We start from the raw sequence: 17,044 nt of genomic DNA on the forward strand, positions 1-17,044 counted from the left end.
TGTGCTGATTACTGGGTGGCCACGCTGCTGGATCCCCGTTACAAGGACAACGTACCGTCCTTAATTCACTCACTGGAGCGCGATCGCAAGATGCGCGAGTACAAGCGCACGCTGGTAGACGCCATGCTGCTGGCATTCCCATCTGACAGCGGGGCCACAGTGGAAGCACAAGGCAGAGGAGGAGGAGGAGGAGGTCGCCAACGCAACCAGGGCACCGCCAGCACCTCAGAAGGCAGGGTTAGCATGGCCGAAATGTGGAAAAGCTTTGTCAGCACGCCACAACAAACAGCAGCACCAGCAGCTCAGATGGAACGTCTTAGCAGGAGGCAGCATTTTACCAACATGGTGGAGCAGTATGTGGGCACACGCCTACATGTAGTGAATGACGGGTCTGCCCCCTTCAACTTCTGGGTCTCCAAATTGGGCACATGGCCTGAGCTTGCCCTTTACGCCTTGGAGGTGCTGGCGTGCCCTGCAGCCAGTGTATTATCTGAACGGGTATTTAGCACGGCTGGGGGCGTTATAACAGACAAGCGCAGCCGCCTGTCCAGAGACAATGTGGACAAGCTCACGTTCATTAAAATGAACCAGGCATGGATCCCACGGGACTTTTCCGTACCTTATGCAGAATAGCAATGGATACCGACCTTACCCACCCATTGTTCCATTTTTGCTCTTTCTCACTCTTTTGGGGTGTACCCTCATTTAAAATTTGTGAAAAGAAGCAGTGTTGGCTACCTCGTCCTCCTCCTCAGGGCCAGATTAATGTAGGGGCTATTGGAGCTGCAGCTCCAGGCCCCTACCTTTTATATAGGCCCCGGGTTGGCCATATTCACTGTTACCGCTCTTCTGTCACTTGTAAACACAGAAGTCTGGCTTCTATGCTCGCTTCCCCAGGCAGCACCCTCAGAACCTCCCCACACAGCGTGAAGGCCGGACAAGGAGGGACAGTTGGCGATGCATGGATGTGTTTATGGGCTTCAGAGACAGCATCCCATGTTGAATTAGGCATGCATGGCTGCACCCTTCCTCCTCTGGGTGCATGGCAAGGCACGGCCCTAAGGCCCTTCAAAATCCTCAGCACCAAGCCCATGATGCTGTTAATCCGGCCCTGGTCCTCCTCCACCGCCGCTTCCACCTACACCGCCCATAGGTGTGCGCAGCCTATTGCATTAAGGTGTGCACCCCAAAGTTGAAATACACATGCATGTGTTTGCCAGCAGGGAGAGTAATGTATCGGGGCCATGTACCTGTAGGCAAGGAGAAATAGAGCAGAGCAGGTCCCAGGGAGATCTTTCCCATCTCCTCACTGGCAATGCTATGTGCCCTAGGTGATTAGGGTGTGCCCAGGCACACCCAGCACACCCTGTGCGCACGCCTATGTCACCGCCACATCCACCACCACCTCAACCTCCCTCCTACTCCATATGGGCCTCGTCCTTCAGAGATGAAGAAGAACATTGTTTTATTTTTCTGTTTTTTTTTGTTGTTTTAAGTTATTTCCCTATCCACATTTGTTTGCAGAGCACTTGCCATGCTCTTAATTACGTTTTGCTGCCATTTGCAGCACTCTAGCCCTTTCCTTTGGTGTTTTAGAGCCATTTTAGTGCCTTAAAGTTCGGGTCCCCATTGACTTCAATGGGGTTCGGTGTCCGGGAAAAGTTCGGTAAAAGTCCGGGACACGGACCCGGACTTTTTTTTAAAGTTCGGCCGAACCCGTCGAACACGGACATCTAGGTGTCCGCTCAACCCTAGTTACTAGTCAAAGGGGTTTAAAAAAAAAATAGCATGGGGGCAGAGCACTGGTACCAATGCAAAAATTACATTCAGCAAAGGAGCAATGACTGACACAAAAAAAGTGTTTAATTGGCCAATAAATTACATTTCTATGATGGCTTCATTAAAAAAAAAAAAAGGGGGTCTGCTATTTATTTTGGGGGACCTTTGCATGAGCCATTTCTAGGAGCCATTTCTTCTTTTTTAGCAGGCAGAGAAACATTTGTCAGCAATAGGGTATCTTTATTTTTATGTCACTTTTGCTGTAGCACATTTAATGAAGAATGCTGAGCCTGGAACATAACACAGCAGACAGGTCATTGGGGGGTTAACACATTTCTCACTACAATGCCATTTCAGGCTTTTGCTGTGTGCTGGAACACAGGAGGTGTTTTATTACCTGCTACTACTTTTTAAGGCCAGTGCCCCTGAGTGGTGGTACATGGTGCGCCCTCCCCACATAAAAGAACATGAACCTCTTCTGTATCTACTCACAATCCTATGGCCTCTCAACACACGCTTCTCCCTGCAGTGGTGTCGCATAAACAATGACAGTGATTTATTGACCAATCACTGCCTTGTAGTGAGGACCAATCAGGCTGCATGGGAGGGGTTGTGGATTTTAGTACCGGTACGGTACGCTTGGAACCACAATCGAGTAGGTACTGTTTTTCAGGGCCGTACCGTTCGGTTCCATGCAGTGGAAAAGCAAACCTATACCGTACCGTACCGAACCGTTCCGACCCTATACCATGCGGTACCGCAGTGGAAAAGCACAAAAGCGTGCCGAGCCGGTACGGTTCTATGCAGTGGAAAAGCGCCATAAGTGGTCCGGTTTTAGTAAATCTCCCCAATTGTGTCCAATATAAAGGCTGGAAACTTATACCTCCCAATTTTCTGAGATGAGAATGAGGGACACCTATTGGCAAAAGTATTTAGACATGGGACACACCCCCTGCCACGCCTACCTTAAAGGAGAATTCTACAAAAAAAAAATGATTGGTTAATGGCTCTCCAGCTGTTGAGGAACTACACTTCCCATGAGGCATTATAAATCTCTGACATTCACAGACATAACTAGGCATGATGGGAATTGTAGTGCCTGAACAATTGGAGGGCCATAGTTTGGACACCCCTGGGTTAAAACCCACAAGCGCTTTTTTTTATCACTACTATTCCTTTATATTGGCTTTTGAAATTTACAAATGCAGCAATTTATAAATTGGATGAAATGTTTAGCACTGGGAAACACTTTTTGATAGACAAAAATGCATTTTATATATAACTTTATAGATTAGACCAAAATAAAGAGACAAATGGAGGAAAGCGGGACAGAGGGACTTTCTTCCAAATCACGGACAGTCCCTCCAAATCAGGGACAATTGGGAGCTGTGGAAACTAACATGGAGAAGAGGGGAGGGAGGGTATCTATAGGCTAAACCAATTAACCTGGACAAGCAGGTAAACTGGATTGTACCTCTTCAGAATCCAATAACAAAATAATTGTAATTCTACTGGATGCCATTAGGTGTCAGTACAAAATACTTATACATTTCATAATCCAATGCAAGGTGATGGATACACAATAGGTGTCCCCGGACAAGCTGTCCTCCACAATTTCACCGCCCCCTGAAGGCAAAGTCTTAATGACATTGTGCAACATTTGGCTTTCGAGCCAAATGAAGACGACCACAGGAAAGAGCAGAACTCTTCAGAGACGGGAGACAATCTTGTTACTGTAGCCTTTTTAATAGAGTTGGCAGAGGATGTATGCCAGTTCTATTATATCACTCCTAAGGATGCTGTTTTTTATTCTTGAGAATAAATGCATAAATTGGGGCAGGCTGGTAGGGGCCCCAGTGCATTACTTTGATCAGGAGCCCATAAATGCTATAAAGACGGCCCTGTTGTCACTAGAACAGAAGGTGAGAACAAATCTTCTAATGGGGGGGGGGGGGGGGAGGGGGGTTTCCCCCTCATTTTGTCGAGATTTATTCTCACTTCCTGTCATGTCTCCAACAAATCGCAGATCGCCGCCATTACTAGTAAAAAGAAAAAAAAAAAAAAACAATAAAAATGACAAATCTTTCCTGTAGTTGGTAGACGCGATAACGTTTGTACAAACCAATCAAAATACACTTATTGCGATTTTTTTTTTTTTTTTAACAAAAATATGTAGCCGAAAACAAATTGGCCGTAAATTGTAAAAAATTTTGATTTTCACCTTTTTTTTTTTTTTTTTGGAATGTTATATAGCAGAATGTGATAAATATTGTTTTTTTTATTTTCAGAATTGTTGCTCTTTTTTTGTTTATAGCGCAAAAATAAAAATCGCACAGGTGATCAAATACCACCAAAAGAAAGCTCTATTTGTGGGGAGAGGTAGGCATAGGAAAACTCCCCACTGTCAAAAGGGAAAAGGAATTTTAAAGGAAATTTGGTTCTCCAACCCCGGCAGAATGTTCTCAGAGGAACCTAAGTCGACCCTGCCCCTCCGCTGGCGGACTAGAGCAGGATCGACTAGAAAGGCCAAAGATGAGAGATGAACAAATAAAAATAGTAACTTATAATGTAAGAGGATTAAATTCCCCTATAAAAAGATATAAGATCCTGGAAGAATTAAGAAGAGAAGCAGCAAATATAGTCTTCCGGCAGGAAACACATATCTCCCCCCCACTCAAACATAAAACTATATTCCAAATATTTCCCGAAATGGTATTATGGGGACACACCAATAGAACATGCGAGAGGGGTAGCAATAGGATTGGCAAGAAATACAGAATTCTCCCTAGAAGAAATCAAAACTGACCCGCTGGGCCGATATATCTTCCTTAAAGGACAAATAAGGGGGATGGATTTAACGTTAGTTAATATTTATAACCCAAACAAAAATCCGAGTGAATACCTAGGGAGGATTCTGTATGACCTAGAAATTTCCAAAAAAGGCTATCTGGTAATGGCGGGAGATATAAATTTCTGTATGGATCCAAGTCTTGATAGTTCCTCGAGTGTAAGGACATTGGGAGAGTAAAAAATTGCATCAGATTCAATTAGTAGATGCATGGAGGATTCAACATCCAAAAAAAAAGAGATTACACCTATTACTCCTCAGTTCACTCGATGTACTCAAGACTGGACTATTTCTTTATAGATCATCGTTTACTGGAGTATATGGAAGGTACAGAGATAGGTACGATCACTTTATCTGATCATGCCCCTCTGACCTTAACAATTAAAACCCCAACTTATCAAAAAAATATGGGAATATGGAGGTTAAATGAAGATTTAATCCAAGATGAAGAAATAGGAAATAGAATAGAAAAGGAATTAGAATTATATTTCCAAGAAAATTACCTACTGGAAACATCATCTGTTACAATCTGGGAGGCTCATAAAGCCTACATCAGAGGATTATTGATATCCATAGCCTCAAAAAAAAAAGGAGAGGACCAATCAAATTAACAAACTAAAAACAGAAATACATGAACTAGAACAAAAGCATAAAAAATAACTTACAAAAGAAACAGGAAAATACCTCATATTTAAAAGAGATAAACTAACAGACCTACTAGAAGAAGAAGCCATATGTCATTTTAATAAAATAGCGAGATATAGATACAAATTTGGGAATAAACCAGGAAGATCCCTAGCTAGACTATTAATGAAGAAAACATCAAAAAATTACATAGAAAAAGTTAAAAATAGCAGAAATGAAATAACCAATTCAACAACAGAAATAGCTAAAGCTTTCCATACTTTTTATAATACTTTATACAATGTTCAAAAGGAAGAAACTCAAAAATCAAGACAAGAAAGAATAATAAACATTCAAAAATATATTAAGGAAGCAAATTTACCTAAAATCCCAGAAGAGAAATTAGAACTTTTAGAAGCCCCAATTGCCGAAAATTAGATAAGAGAAGTGTTAAAAACCATCCAAAACAGAAAAAGTCCAGGACCAGATGGATATACAATAAAGTATTACAAAAGATTCAAAGAAATATTAATACCAAAAATGCAAATATATATGAACAAAGTTGGGATGGAAGATCTAAGGGAGGAATCTCTGATGGCCCATATCACGGTAATACCGAAAGAAGGGAAAAGATCAAACCCTGTGTTCCAGTTATAGGCCAATTGCTTTGTTAAATGCAGATATTTTAAATGCAAAAATTTTAGCAACAAGATTAAAAGGCCTACTAAAACTATGGATCCATCTGGATCAAACCGGAGTTGTGCCAGGCAGAGAAGGGAAAGACAATGTAACCCGAACTTTGCTACTGTTACAAAAAAATAAAAATCATGAAGTCCCCTCCATCCTATTGCCGATTGACGCCGAGAAGGCCTTCAATAGGGTGGATTGGGACTTCATGAAGGAGACAATAAAAAATTTAGGGATCGGATTAAGAATGAGGCAATGGATAGAGGCACTATATAAAAAACCAACAGCAAAAATTAAAATAAATGGTGGCCTGTCAGAAAGGTTTTAGATGAGCAAAGGGACGAGACAGGGGTGCCCCCTGTCACCCCTACTGTTCATATTAACCTTAGAACCTCTATTAGCAAAAATCAGACAACATAAAGATATAAAAGGAGTAAAGGTAAATCATGACGAACATAAAACTGCAGCATATGTGGATGATTTATTATTTTTCATTACAAATCCTAGGATTACACTTCCAAACATTCAAAAAGAGTTAAGAGTACGGGAAAGCTATCAAATTTCAAAATAAACCCAATAAAATCAGAAATTCTTAACATTAGGTTAAATACTCAGGAAGAGCAAATATTAAAAACATATTTTCCATACACCTGGGCAAAAGAAAAACTAAAATATTTAGGGATATATATAACACCACAAATTCGAAAACTATATCAAGCTAATTATATACCTTTATTAAATGAAATAAAAATAGATATAAGAAGGAAATCAAATAATCAAATTTCATGGGTCGGAAGAATAAACTTCGTTAAGATGTTTGTTACCAAAGATCTTGTATACCTTTTCTCTATTGCCAATAAACATTCCTGCAACTTTTTTTTAGGGTAATAAAAACTTTATTAACAAAATACATACGGCAGCGGAAAAAACCCAGAGTACAATATACGTTTCTCACCAGAGGTAAAACACAAGGAGGATTAGCAACCCCAGATATAGAAAGGTACTATAAGGCAGTAATTATCACACGAATGATTGATTGGACAAAAGTAGAAAGGGAGAAAAGATGGGTGGAGATAGAATGTGCACAAAATAATACTCACTTACACAAAACAATATATAGGGAATCACAAGGAGCACATGAATTAACAAAGGTAGTCTATAAAATATGGGATAAGATTAATAAACAATTGAAATGGGAATACAACTCACCAATGATATCACTAAATGGCACTAAATACTTCCCACCAGGGAACAAGGAAAAATTTGGAAAATGGATTGGAAACACTCAATTAAAGGATGTACTTCACAAAGGTCACATTAAAACACTTCAAAATTTAAAACAAAATAATAAAAATATGAAATTAGATGAATGGAAATATCTCCAGCTGAGCCATTTTGTAAAGTCACTGCCACAGCCAATTAGATCAGAAAAAAATCTCAATACCATTGAGAAATTAAGTTATACCTCCACCCAAAAACATGGAGTGTCACAAATATATAAAATGCTGACAGAGTGGCACAGCTTGGAGAACCCTCCGTTCATGGTAAAATGGGAGAAAGAAATAGGGGCACAATTGTTAAAACAAGAATCGGATGTCGTACTGAAGGCGGTAGGATCCGTAGCCATAGATGTTAGTACAATAGAACTAAATTACAAATGTTTGTCAAGATGGTATATTACACCAGAATTACTAAATAAATACCAACCAGATAAGACAGATAAATGTTGGCGGGAATGCGGTAATACCGGAACAATGTACCACATGTTTTGGGACTGTCCAAAAATAAGAGAATTTTGGACAAAAGTCCGACAATTGACCGTAGAAATCACAGGAATAACAATACCAAACGACCCATGGGTATGCTTATTTCACAAAACAACAATGTCATTAAAAAAATATAAAATGACATTGGTCCCAACCTTATTAAACTCAGCAAAGGGAATAATACCAAAAAAGTGGAGAGAAGTAGACAGCCCACAATTAAAGGAATGGTGTAATAAGATAAATAATACCTTTAATATGGAATATATATGTAATTCGCAAGAGGAGATTCCAATAAGCATGAAAGACAAATGGGGAAAATGGATAGAATTTAAAAAGTCAATTAAATATATTTAATAAATGACTAAACATTACTGCTTTGGGGAAATATAGGAGGAAGAAAGCTATGGGCAGAAAGGGGAGGGAGTTCTGGGGGGGGGGGTGACAAGGGGTAGAAAGGGGAGAAGCATTATAAGTTTATAGATATTATTTTTTGAATATTGTTTATTTCTTCTTTTTTTTATATATATATATATATATATAAATCTATGTGTATATGTGTAATTCCATTTTCTGGAATTTTTTTTTTTGTAAAATTTATATGCAAATAATAAAAAAAAAATCGCAAAATATAGCCTGGTCATTAAGGGGAGAAATCTATCTAATACTAAAAAGGAAGGTTTTGTCTATGCATACATTTTAATTTGTTCTCTTTCTTTTTCTTACAATAAAATCTCTCTTCATTTGTTCCCTTTCTTTTTCTTACAATAATATCTTTCTTCATTTGTTGGATAATGTCCTCGGCATCTTTAATCTCCAAGCGTTTACTTTCTTCTATCAAAGGTTTCTTATCTAGGCTGCATGCTGTCAGGTTCTTTAAAAGTTTCCCTTTTGGGACCTCCAAGCAAAGATCGTTAGGGAGATGGAATGCAAAAATTAGATGATTCCAAATACTCCATACTTCATAATCTTCTTCTTTGATATGACCGCAATAACCATTGTCAATGAAATGTTCACAGGGTTTGGGAAATTCCCTCCAGGCAATACCTTGTTCAGAAATCTTCACTCTCAAACCACTGGAAGTGGATTCGGGTCTCCAGTACAATATTCCATCCTTCCTGTAGACAAAGGGAAGGGGTTCAGAAGGGTTCACAAGGTGTTTAGAGCTATCCCGTACCATCCTTAAGTTCTTGAACTGGTCAGCCTGGTCAGGACTGTGCACTAATATATAATGAGCCAACTCATACTTGTACATATCAGTACAGAGAATCTTCAGCTGTGGTTCTTCTCCCCCACAGTGCTGAGCCTGGTACAGATCCAGAAGAGAAGACAAAGGAAAGGAAAACTTGAAGTTACCATAACGGGAGGCAAATGTATTAAAAGCGGGAGAATTGGCAAATTGTGCTTTAATTCTTCCTTCATGTCTCATGGCCTTCTCTGGTGGAAGCACTCTATTTACGATTCCATATGAGTTTTCACGTGCTGCCTCAATGTCTTCTGAAGCAATACCTGCACTCCAGAATGAGAGGTTTCTAAATCCAGGTCTGGAGGTGGGCTTTACTATCCTGAAGCCCCCTTCATTATAAATTCTCTCCATAGAGTCCTTGTCGGTGACATGCTGTAGGTAAGAGACTGGAAACTCTTGTTGGATGAGCTGGAAGTCATGAAATTCAATTTTTTGAAAGGCTGCTAACATTTGCCTCCCACTGTCATTAAGTTGTGTAACATTTCTGGCCAAGATGGTGTAAGCACCTCCTAAAGACAAATGTTCTCCCTGTACACCATGGGCTGGACTTCCTTTTGAGCTGGTAAAGCTCTGAAGCTCCATGTTCCTGACGTCTCCTGAAGCCCATGACTCTGCCATAGTTGAATGCTGCTCCGGTGTGGGCTTTGAACCTCTTCTGTCTTCAGTCTGACCAGGTATAAGAGTTACGTGCAGTTTGTCAGGTTATATAAAGATATGCCAACCGCACCCACAACAAGATCACAATATAGAAGCACAAATCATAGTAAAGTTAAATATTCTTTACAATATGAGTGAGGTGATATATGAGAGTCATCTACCTACATTCTAACTTTCGCATTTTTCCAATAAAATTGCATTTCATTCCACCCTTGTACCAGGAAACACTTCAAAGGTAAAACCAGTAAATGAAACTTAACGAAGACCTTATCTCAAGACCTTATCTACGTTAATCTTCACGATCAATAGCACACTTGTTGTAGAAGTATGATACATCGGAAGACTAATAAAAGATATGAGGTATCAGACTCAATGGTGGCATGTGGTAGTAGACAAGTCCACCCAGTGCCGAAACAATGTCACCTACAGCCAGGGCCGCTGATAGAAATCATGGGGCCCCGTACAGCCTACCTGACGGGGCCCCCTTTAGCCCCCCCCTCAACTCCGCCCCGGGTCCCGCCCCAGACCCTGCCTTATATGTAATATGTGCTGCTTTTACTAACAGAACAGTCTGTTTTTTTCTCCTTGCTTTGCAGTGAGACGAAATAGCCAGATCGCTGATCTGTGTACAAAGCATACAGCAAAGTCAGTATAACTAGCAGAAGATGGAGGATATATAGGCTCACAACATCCATTGCTCTTTTACGTTTGGAAAATTGTTACTGCCATCAGAACCTTATCACACGGGTATTTTGTTACATGACAGGGTCTCTTAAAGAAATACAGTGATTATAAAAATTTGTAATCAGCCATTGCTGACCATTGCTTTTGAAAATGCTAGCTGCTTTACTGGCACATGATGCAGTGGCTTCAATACATTCTGCAATTTTAGCTAAAATTAGCAAAACTAATTTAGGTGGGTCTTATATTACAATGCAAAGTATACTTATTTACTTAGGGCCCCTTCTCCATGCCGCAGTACAATTAAAAATAAAAAACCTGTGGGGGAAAAAAAGTTAATAATTTACTTAGGAAACGTACTAAACCTGCAGCTTACATGTGCTCTATCCACAATATAGTGTGGCTCCCTCTGCTCACTGTAAGCTGTCTCTCCTTGCCACTGCTGCTGCCACCCGCCTCACATAAGCCTCTTGATCTCGGCTGCTGAGTGGGGACCTGAGTGGAGGAAGATCACTCCGCCAGGGTAGGCAATGGGCAGCCACAGTGGCAGGCATCCAGGACTTTAGCACAGCAGCCAGCAACGTGCGGAGCAGGTGCGGGAATGCGCATGCTCCCAAAATTGAAAAAAAAAAGTCCCTCAACTGCTCCGCCTCCACCATCCCATAATCAGAAAGGGGAACTGGAATTGCATGTAGTATATAACACCCCTTAAGCTAGTAGGAGTGGAATGAGCGGGGGTGCATTTTGTCTGTGAGGCTGCCCGGGCCCTCTCTGCTAAGCTCATGTACTGGCTTATCAGTGGCCCTGCACTGAGAACCCTCAAGTGTTTTTCTAATGGGGTAATGTCTGTTGAGGACCATAGCATCAGGAAGTCCTGAACCTCTTGCAAGTCAGAACCCGGGATCCATAGGACCTTGAAGTGCCTAGCCCCGAACTGATCCACAATGGGGTCGGGCCCCAAAATCATGCCAATCAATAGCCCTGTCTATGAATGACTTGTAATGTCTCTATGGGTGGCCAGATGTAAATGCACTCATATCCATTTTTACATCATGCTAGCTGTGATCTATAACATTTAGGTCTGCAGACCCGGAGGAAGGAGGGTGTATGGACACAAGTCCATTTACATCCAAACCCCCATAGACCTACATGGAACATTCAATCAGATCCGCATGTAAAGCTGACAGGCGGACCTAATTGAAAAGCTTGGTTGAAAGGCTATTTAAGGGGAGCGGTGGTAGTGGGAGGTAAAAACATGGCTCAGCTGCATGTTCTTACTCCCCCCTTTCCCCTTCCAAACACAAGAGTGAACTAGCAACCAAAAGCCATATAACACAGAGCCATAAAGTCCATGCTGTGCTGTGATCATCATAATGAATATGATTATAAGCACACAGTCAGGGAGTCTGGGAGCTGTACCTTCCTTCCATAGAAGTCTGCCGGTGTCACTGTGTGCTGCTGGTCTGTGTACTGCTGAGCCCTCTCATCCATCTCTCATCAGTCACTTCCTCATTCCACACATGCACAAACGAATCACTCCGCCAGGGCGGCCTGAACTACATATTCATTCAGTGCAGCATAGACACAGTGCACAAGGTTAGTGTGCCTACGCCCCGAAAATGGAAATAAAGTCCCTCCCCTGCTATCACCTCCTGGGCCCCTCTGTTGAACTCATGGGGCCCAGGAAAATATATTTATACACCCTGTAAGCAAATTGAAGTGGGGGATGCGATTAAAAGGCTTTCTATTTATTTAGGCAGACGTTAACTTTAAAGCTGCCCGGGCCCCTAGTGGAGCTCATGGAGCCCAGGCCCGGTACAGCAGGGCTGGTTGTACTGCCCTATCAGCGGCCCTGCCTACAGCCCAGGGCGAACATGCCAAACTGCGCCCCCCCCAAGATGTATAAGCATTATGTGTCAGCAAAAAATTATCTTCCCCCCCAAATAAATTGGGTATTAATCTTCATGATTACCCCCTAAGCATAAACTCCTCCTTCCCCCAGTACAAATACACCCCCTGCTGAAATCCCCCCTCCCAGCAAACATCTCTGCCCCTCCATCCCACAAATATGCCTCCCTCCCAAAAGAAAATCACCCCTTCTAGCGGATTCCCCCCCCCCCCGAGTACACATTCTTTCCTCCACTACTCCAAATCTCCCTCCTATCGAAAATATCCCCCCCCCCCAATGGCCAGTCATGTTCCCTCAAGTTAGCATAAAACAAATTGGCCTTAAATGTTAAAAAATTTAGATTTTTACATTTTTTTTGGGGAATTTCATATAAAAAAATGTGAAAAATATTGTTATCGCATAGCTGAACCTGCGATCTGTGTCTGTGTCACACAATCCCCTCCCCCCACACACGTCATTAAGCATGAGGCTCACATTTAACCCCTTGATCACCAACAGTGTTAACCCCTTCCCTGCCAGTGTCATTATTACAGTAACAGTGCATATATATAGCACTGATTACTGTAGTAATGTCACTGGTAACCCCAAAAGTGTCAAAAAATGTCAGTTAAGGGTCCGATCTGTCCGCCGCAATCGGACCTCTTTTTTTGTTTATAGCGCATGATCAAAAAATCGCACAGGTGATCAAATACCACCAAAAGAAAGCTCTGTTTGTGGGAAAAAAAGGACGTCAAATTCGTTTAGGTACAGCGTCACACGACTGCGCAATTGTCCGTTAAATTCACGCAGTGCCGAATCGCAAAATAGGCCCTGGTCAGGAAGGGGGTAAAATCTTCCGGGGCTTAAGTGGTTTTATTTGTATAAAGCACATAACATAAAAACCCAGTGCTGGTCACACTAAAAAAAAGCTCTATTTTTTGGAAAAAAATAAAATAAATGTTATTTGGGTACAGCGTTGCACGACCACGCAATTGTCAGTTAAAGTAACGCAGTGCCGTATAACAAAAAATGGCCTGGTCATGAAGGGGGGGGGGGGGTGGTAAATATTCCAGGAGGCAAGTGGTATTAATATTATTATTTTTTTATTATTAATAATAATAATAATAATTGTAATAATAATATATAAATAAATATATAATTATTCAGAATCTGAAGTAAGAAGAGCACATATGTGCCAAGATACTGGGATTGAAATAAACGTTTGAATAAATAAATAAATAAATAACCTTTTGGTGTGCAAAGGGGTTCAGAAGTGATTGCTGAGGAATACAGCGGCACATGTCAAAACTTTGAACTATGTCCTGGCCAAGAGCATTTTGATTTTCCCCCGGTTATTAAGGGGTTAGAGAATCTGGGGTCGAACTCGTATGGAAAATTCCCAGCTAGGACCTTATATACACAATGAGCACGTGGTGTGCACAGTTCTTTACAGCCCACTTCCTAGTTTACAGCTGTGCATTGTGTAGACATATTAACCACTTTAGGACCGGAGGATTTTCCTGCTTTACGTCCAGGCCACTTTTTGCAACTTGGCACTGTGCGACTTTAACTGACAATTGCGCGGTCATGCAACGCTGTACCCAAACTAAATTTATGTCTTTTTTTTCCCCACAAACAGAGCTTCCTTTTGGTGGTATTTGATCACCTGTGCGATTTTTACTTTTTTGCGCTATAAACAAAAAAAAAGAGCGACAATTTTGAAAAAATAACAATATTTTTCAAATTTTTCAAATTTTTTTAATGAAACCCCCCCCCCCCCCCAAAAAATGTAAAAATTTAAATTTTTTAACATTTTAGGCTAATTTATTTTCTGCTACATAGTTACATAGTTACATAGTTAGTGAGGCTGAAAAAAGACACCAGTTCAACCTATGATGTGTGTGTGTGTGTTTGCTTTTAACCATACATTGTATACCCCTGTATGTTGTGGTCTTTAAGGTGTCCATCCAATAGTTTTTTGAAACTATCAATGCTCCCCGCTGATAAGACTGCTTGCGGAAGAGAATTCCACATCCTTACCGCTCTTACAGTGAAGAACCCCTTACGCACTTTAAGGTTAAACCGCCTTTCCTCAAGTTTTAGTGAGTGGCCACGTGTCTTATTGTATCTCCTTTCTCTGAATAGTTTGTTCCTTATGCTAGGGTCACCAGTACAGTATTTGTACATTGATATCATATCCCCCCTCAATCGTCTCTTCTCCAGAGAGAATAAGTTCAGTGCTTGTAGTCTTTCCTCATAGCTGATGTCCTCCATTCCCCTAATTATTTTTGTTGCCCTTCTCTGGACTTTCTCCAGTTCCAGCACATCCTTCCTGAGGACCGGTGCCCAGAACTGGACAGCATACTCCAGATGTGGCCGGACCAGAGTCTTGTAGAGTGGAAGAATAATCTCTTTATTTCTGGAGTGAATCCCCTTTTTTATACATCCCAGTATTCTGTTGGCTTTGCTTGCGGCGGCTTGGCATTGCATGCCACTTCCAAGCCTGTTGTCTACCAGTACCCCCAGGTCCCTTTCCATCCTAGACTCACCCAGAGGTTCCCCCCCTAGTGAGTAGCTTGCTTTCTGGTTTCTGGCCCCCAAGTGCATTACTTTACATTTTTCTACATTAAATCTCATCTGCCATGTAGTTGCCCACCCCATTATTTTGTTCAGGTCCGCTTGCAAGATTTCCACATCCTGCATAGAAGATATTGGCATGCCTAATTTAGTATCATCTGCAAATACTGAGATTGTACTAGATATCCCCTCCTCTAGATCATTTATGAATAAATTAAACAGGATTGGTCCCAGGACAGAACCCTGGGGGACCCCACTTTCCACACCCGCCCAATCCGAGTACTCCCCATTAATCACCACCCTCTGTACTCTCCCCTGGAGCCAGTTCTCTATCCAGGTACTCACCTTATGGTCCATACCTACCTTCCTTAGTTTGTACAGTAAGCGTTTGTGGGGAACGGTGTCAAAGGCCTTTGCAAAGTCCAGATACACCACATCCACAGGCTTACCTTTATCTAAGTGGCAGCTCACTTCATCGTAGAAGGTTAATAGATTGGTTTGGCATGAACGATTTTTCATGAATCCATGCTGATTACTACTTATAATACCGTTTTCATTACTAAAGTCTTGTATGTGGTCCCTTATCATCCCCTCCAAAATTTTGCAGACTACTGATGTTAGGCTGACCGGCCTATAGTTACCCGGGATATATCTCGGCCCCTTTTTAAATATTGGTACCACGTTGGCTTTTTTCCAATCAGCTGGCACCATACCAGTCTGTAAACTATCCTTAAAGATCAAGAATAATGGTCCGGCAATCACCTGGCTGAGCTCATTAAGAACCCTTGGGTGCAAGCCATCCGGTCCCGGGGATTTATTTATGTTAAGTTTCTCTAGTTTAGCTCTAAGTCTATCTTCTGTTAGCCATGGCGGCACTTCCTGAGGTGTATTATTTAGTTCGGCCTTACAAGCTGGGTTCGTGTAGCCCCCCGATTCCTTTGTGAAGACTGAAGAAAAGAAATTATTTAACACTTCCGCCTTTTCTCTGTCCTCAGTGGCCATTTTTCCTTTATCATCTTTTATGGGGCCAATGTGTTCTGGCCTCGCTTTCTTACTGTTTATATACTTAAAGAACTTCTTGGGGTTCTTTTTACTCTCCTCCGCTATATGCCTCTCGTGTTCTATTTTAGCCGCCCTGATTTCGTCTTTACATTTCTTATTACACTCTTTGTAATGCTTAAATGCTGCCAATGACCCCTCAGTCTTGTATTTTTTGAAGGCCTTTTCTTTAGCTCTAATATACATTTTTATGTTGGAGTTTAGCCACCCAGGGTTTAGTTTTGCTCTTTTAAATGTATTTCCCTGTGGAATGCACTGGCCCACCCCCTTGTTAAGTATGCTCTTGAAGCACTCCCATTTTTCCTCCGTGTTCTTTGTTCCCAGGGTTCTATCCCATTTGATATTTTCTAGCAGCGAGCGCAGTTTAGGGAAATTGGCTCTTTTGAAATTCAGTGTCCTTATATTACCCTTGTGTTTCCTATTACTGTAATTAATACTGAAACCAATTGACCTATGGTCACTGTTCCCTAAGCTGTCCCGTATTTCTATATCCGTGAGCAGGTCTGTATTGTTGGTAATCAGTAGGTCAAGTACCGCATTGTTTCTTGTCGGTGCATTCACCATCTGACCCATGAAATTGTCCTGCAAAACATTTAGGAACTGCCGAGCCTTGGCTGAATGCGCGGTTCCTTCTGCCCAGTCTATATCAGGATAATTAAAGTCCCCCATTATAATGACATTTCCCATCCTTGCTGCCAATCCTATCTGTAACATGAGGTCCGCCTCACCCTCCTCCCTCTGGTTTAGGGGCCTATAGCATACGCCCAATATTACCTTCCCCACCGTGCCTTTCCTTTGAAGCTCTACCCATAGGGATTCTGCCTCGTCCATAGCTCCATTATTAATATCATCCCTCATATTTACCTGTATACTGTTCTTAATATACAAACATACCCCTCCCCCTTTTTTACCCTCTCTATCTCTGCGATAAAGGGAATACCCCTGAATGGTCGCCATCCAGTCATGAGAGCTGTCAAACCAAGTCTCAGTTATCCCCACAAAATCTAAGTCCTCCTCAAACATCAGCAGCTCCAGCTCTCCCATCTTGTTGGCCAGGCTTCTGGCATTGGTATATAAGCCTCGTAATTTTGATGTTTTTAGGCTGCTCTCTTGATTTTTCCCCGTACCCACCCTGGGTATAGGAGCTCCGAACACCCTACCGCTAATGCCCCCATTTCTGCCCTCTGAAACTTGCTTTCCACTGGCTAATTCTACATCTGTACCCTCCCCCCCAT

General features: G+C 41.6%; 2 protein-coding genes across 2 annotated transcripts in view; one reads left to right on the forward strand and one right to left on the reverse strand.

Annotated features, from left to right (window-relative positions):
- Positions 1-8,368: 8,368 nt before the first annotated feature.
- Positions 8,369-9,565, reverse strand: LOC309568055 (uncharacterized protein; the record flags this gene model as incomplete). The annotated part of the gene is made up of 1 exon (XM_082273633.1): positions 8,369-9,565. One exon carries the CDS (start codon positions 9,563-9,565, stop codon positions 8,369-8,371), a length of 1,197 nt encoding a protein of 398 aa, XP_082129759.1.
- A 366-nt stretch (positions 9,566-9,931) lies between these two features.
- Positions 9,932-17,044, forward strand: part of LOC309568069 (uncharacterized protein) — a gene marked incomplete at its 5' end in the record, with an annotated part of 109,541 nt that continues 102,428 nt past the window's right edge. Inside the window, one exon of the mRNA XM_082273639.1 lies at positions 9,932-9,989. Coding sequence (XP_082129765.1) covers positions 9,932-9,989 — 58 coding nt within the window. The remainder of the gene's footprint in view (positions 9,990-17,044) is intronic.

The sequence above is a fragment of the Pelophylax lessonae genome (genome assembly GCF_965119305.1).
Source record: "Pelophylax lessonae genome assembly, chromosome: 1".
NCBI lineage: Eukaryota > Metazoa > Chordata > Amphibia > Anura > Ranidae > Pelophylax > Pelophylax lessonae.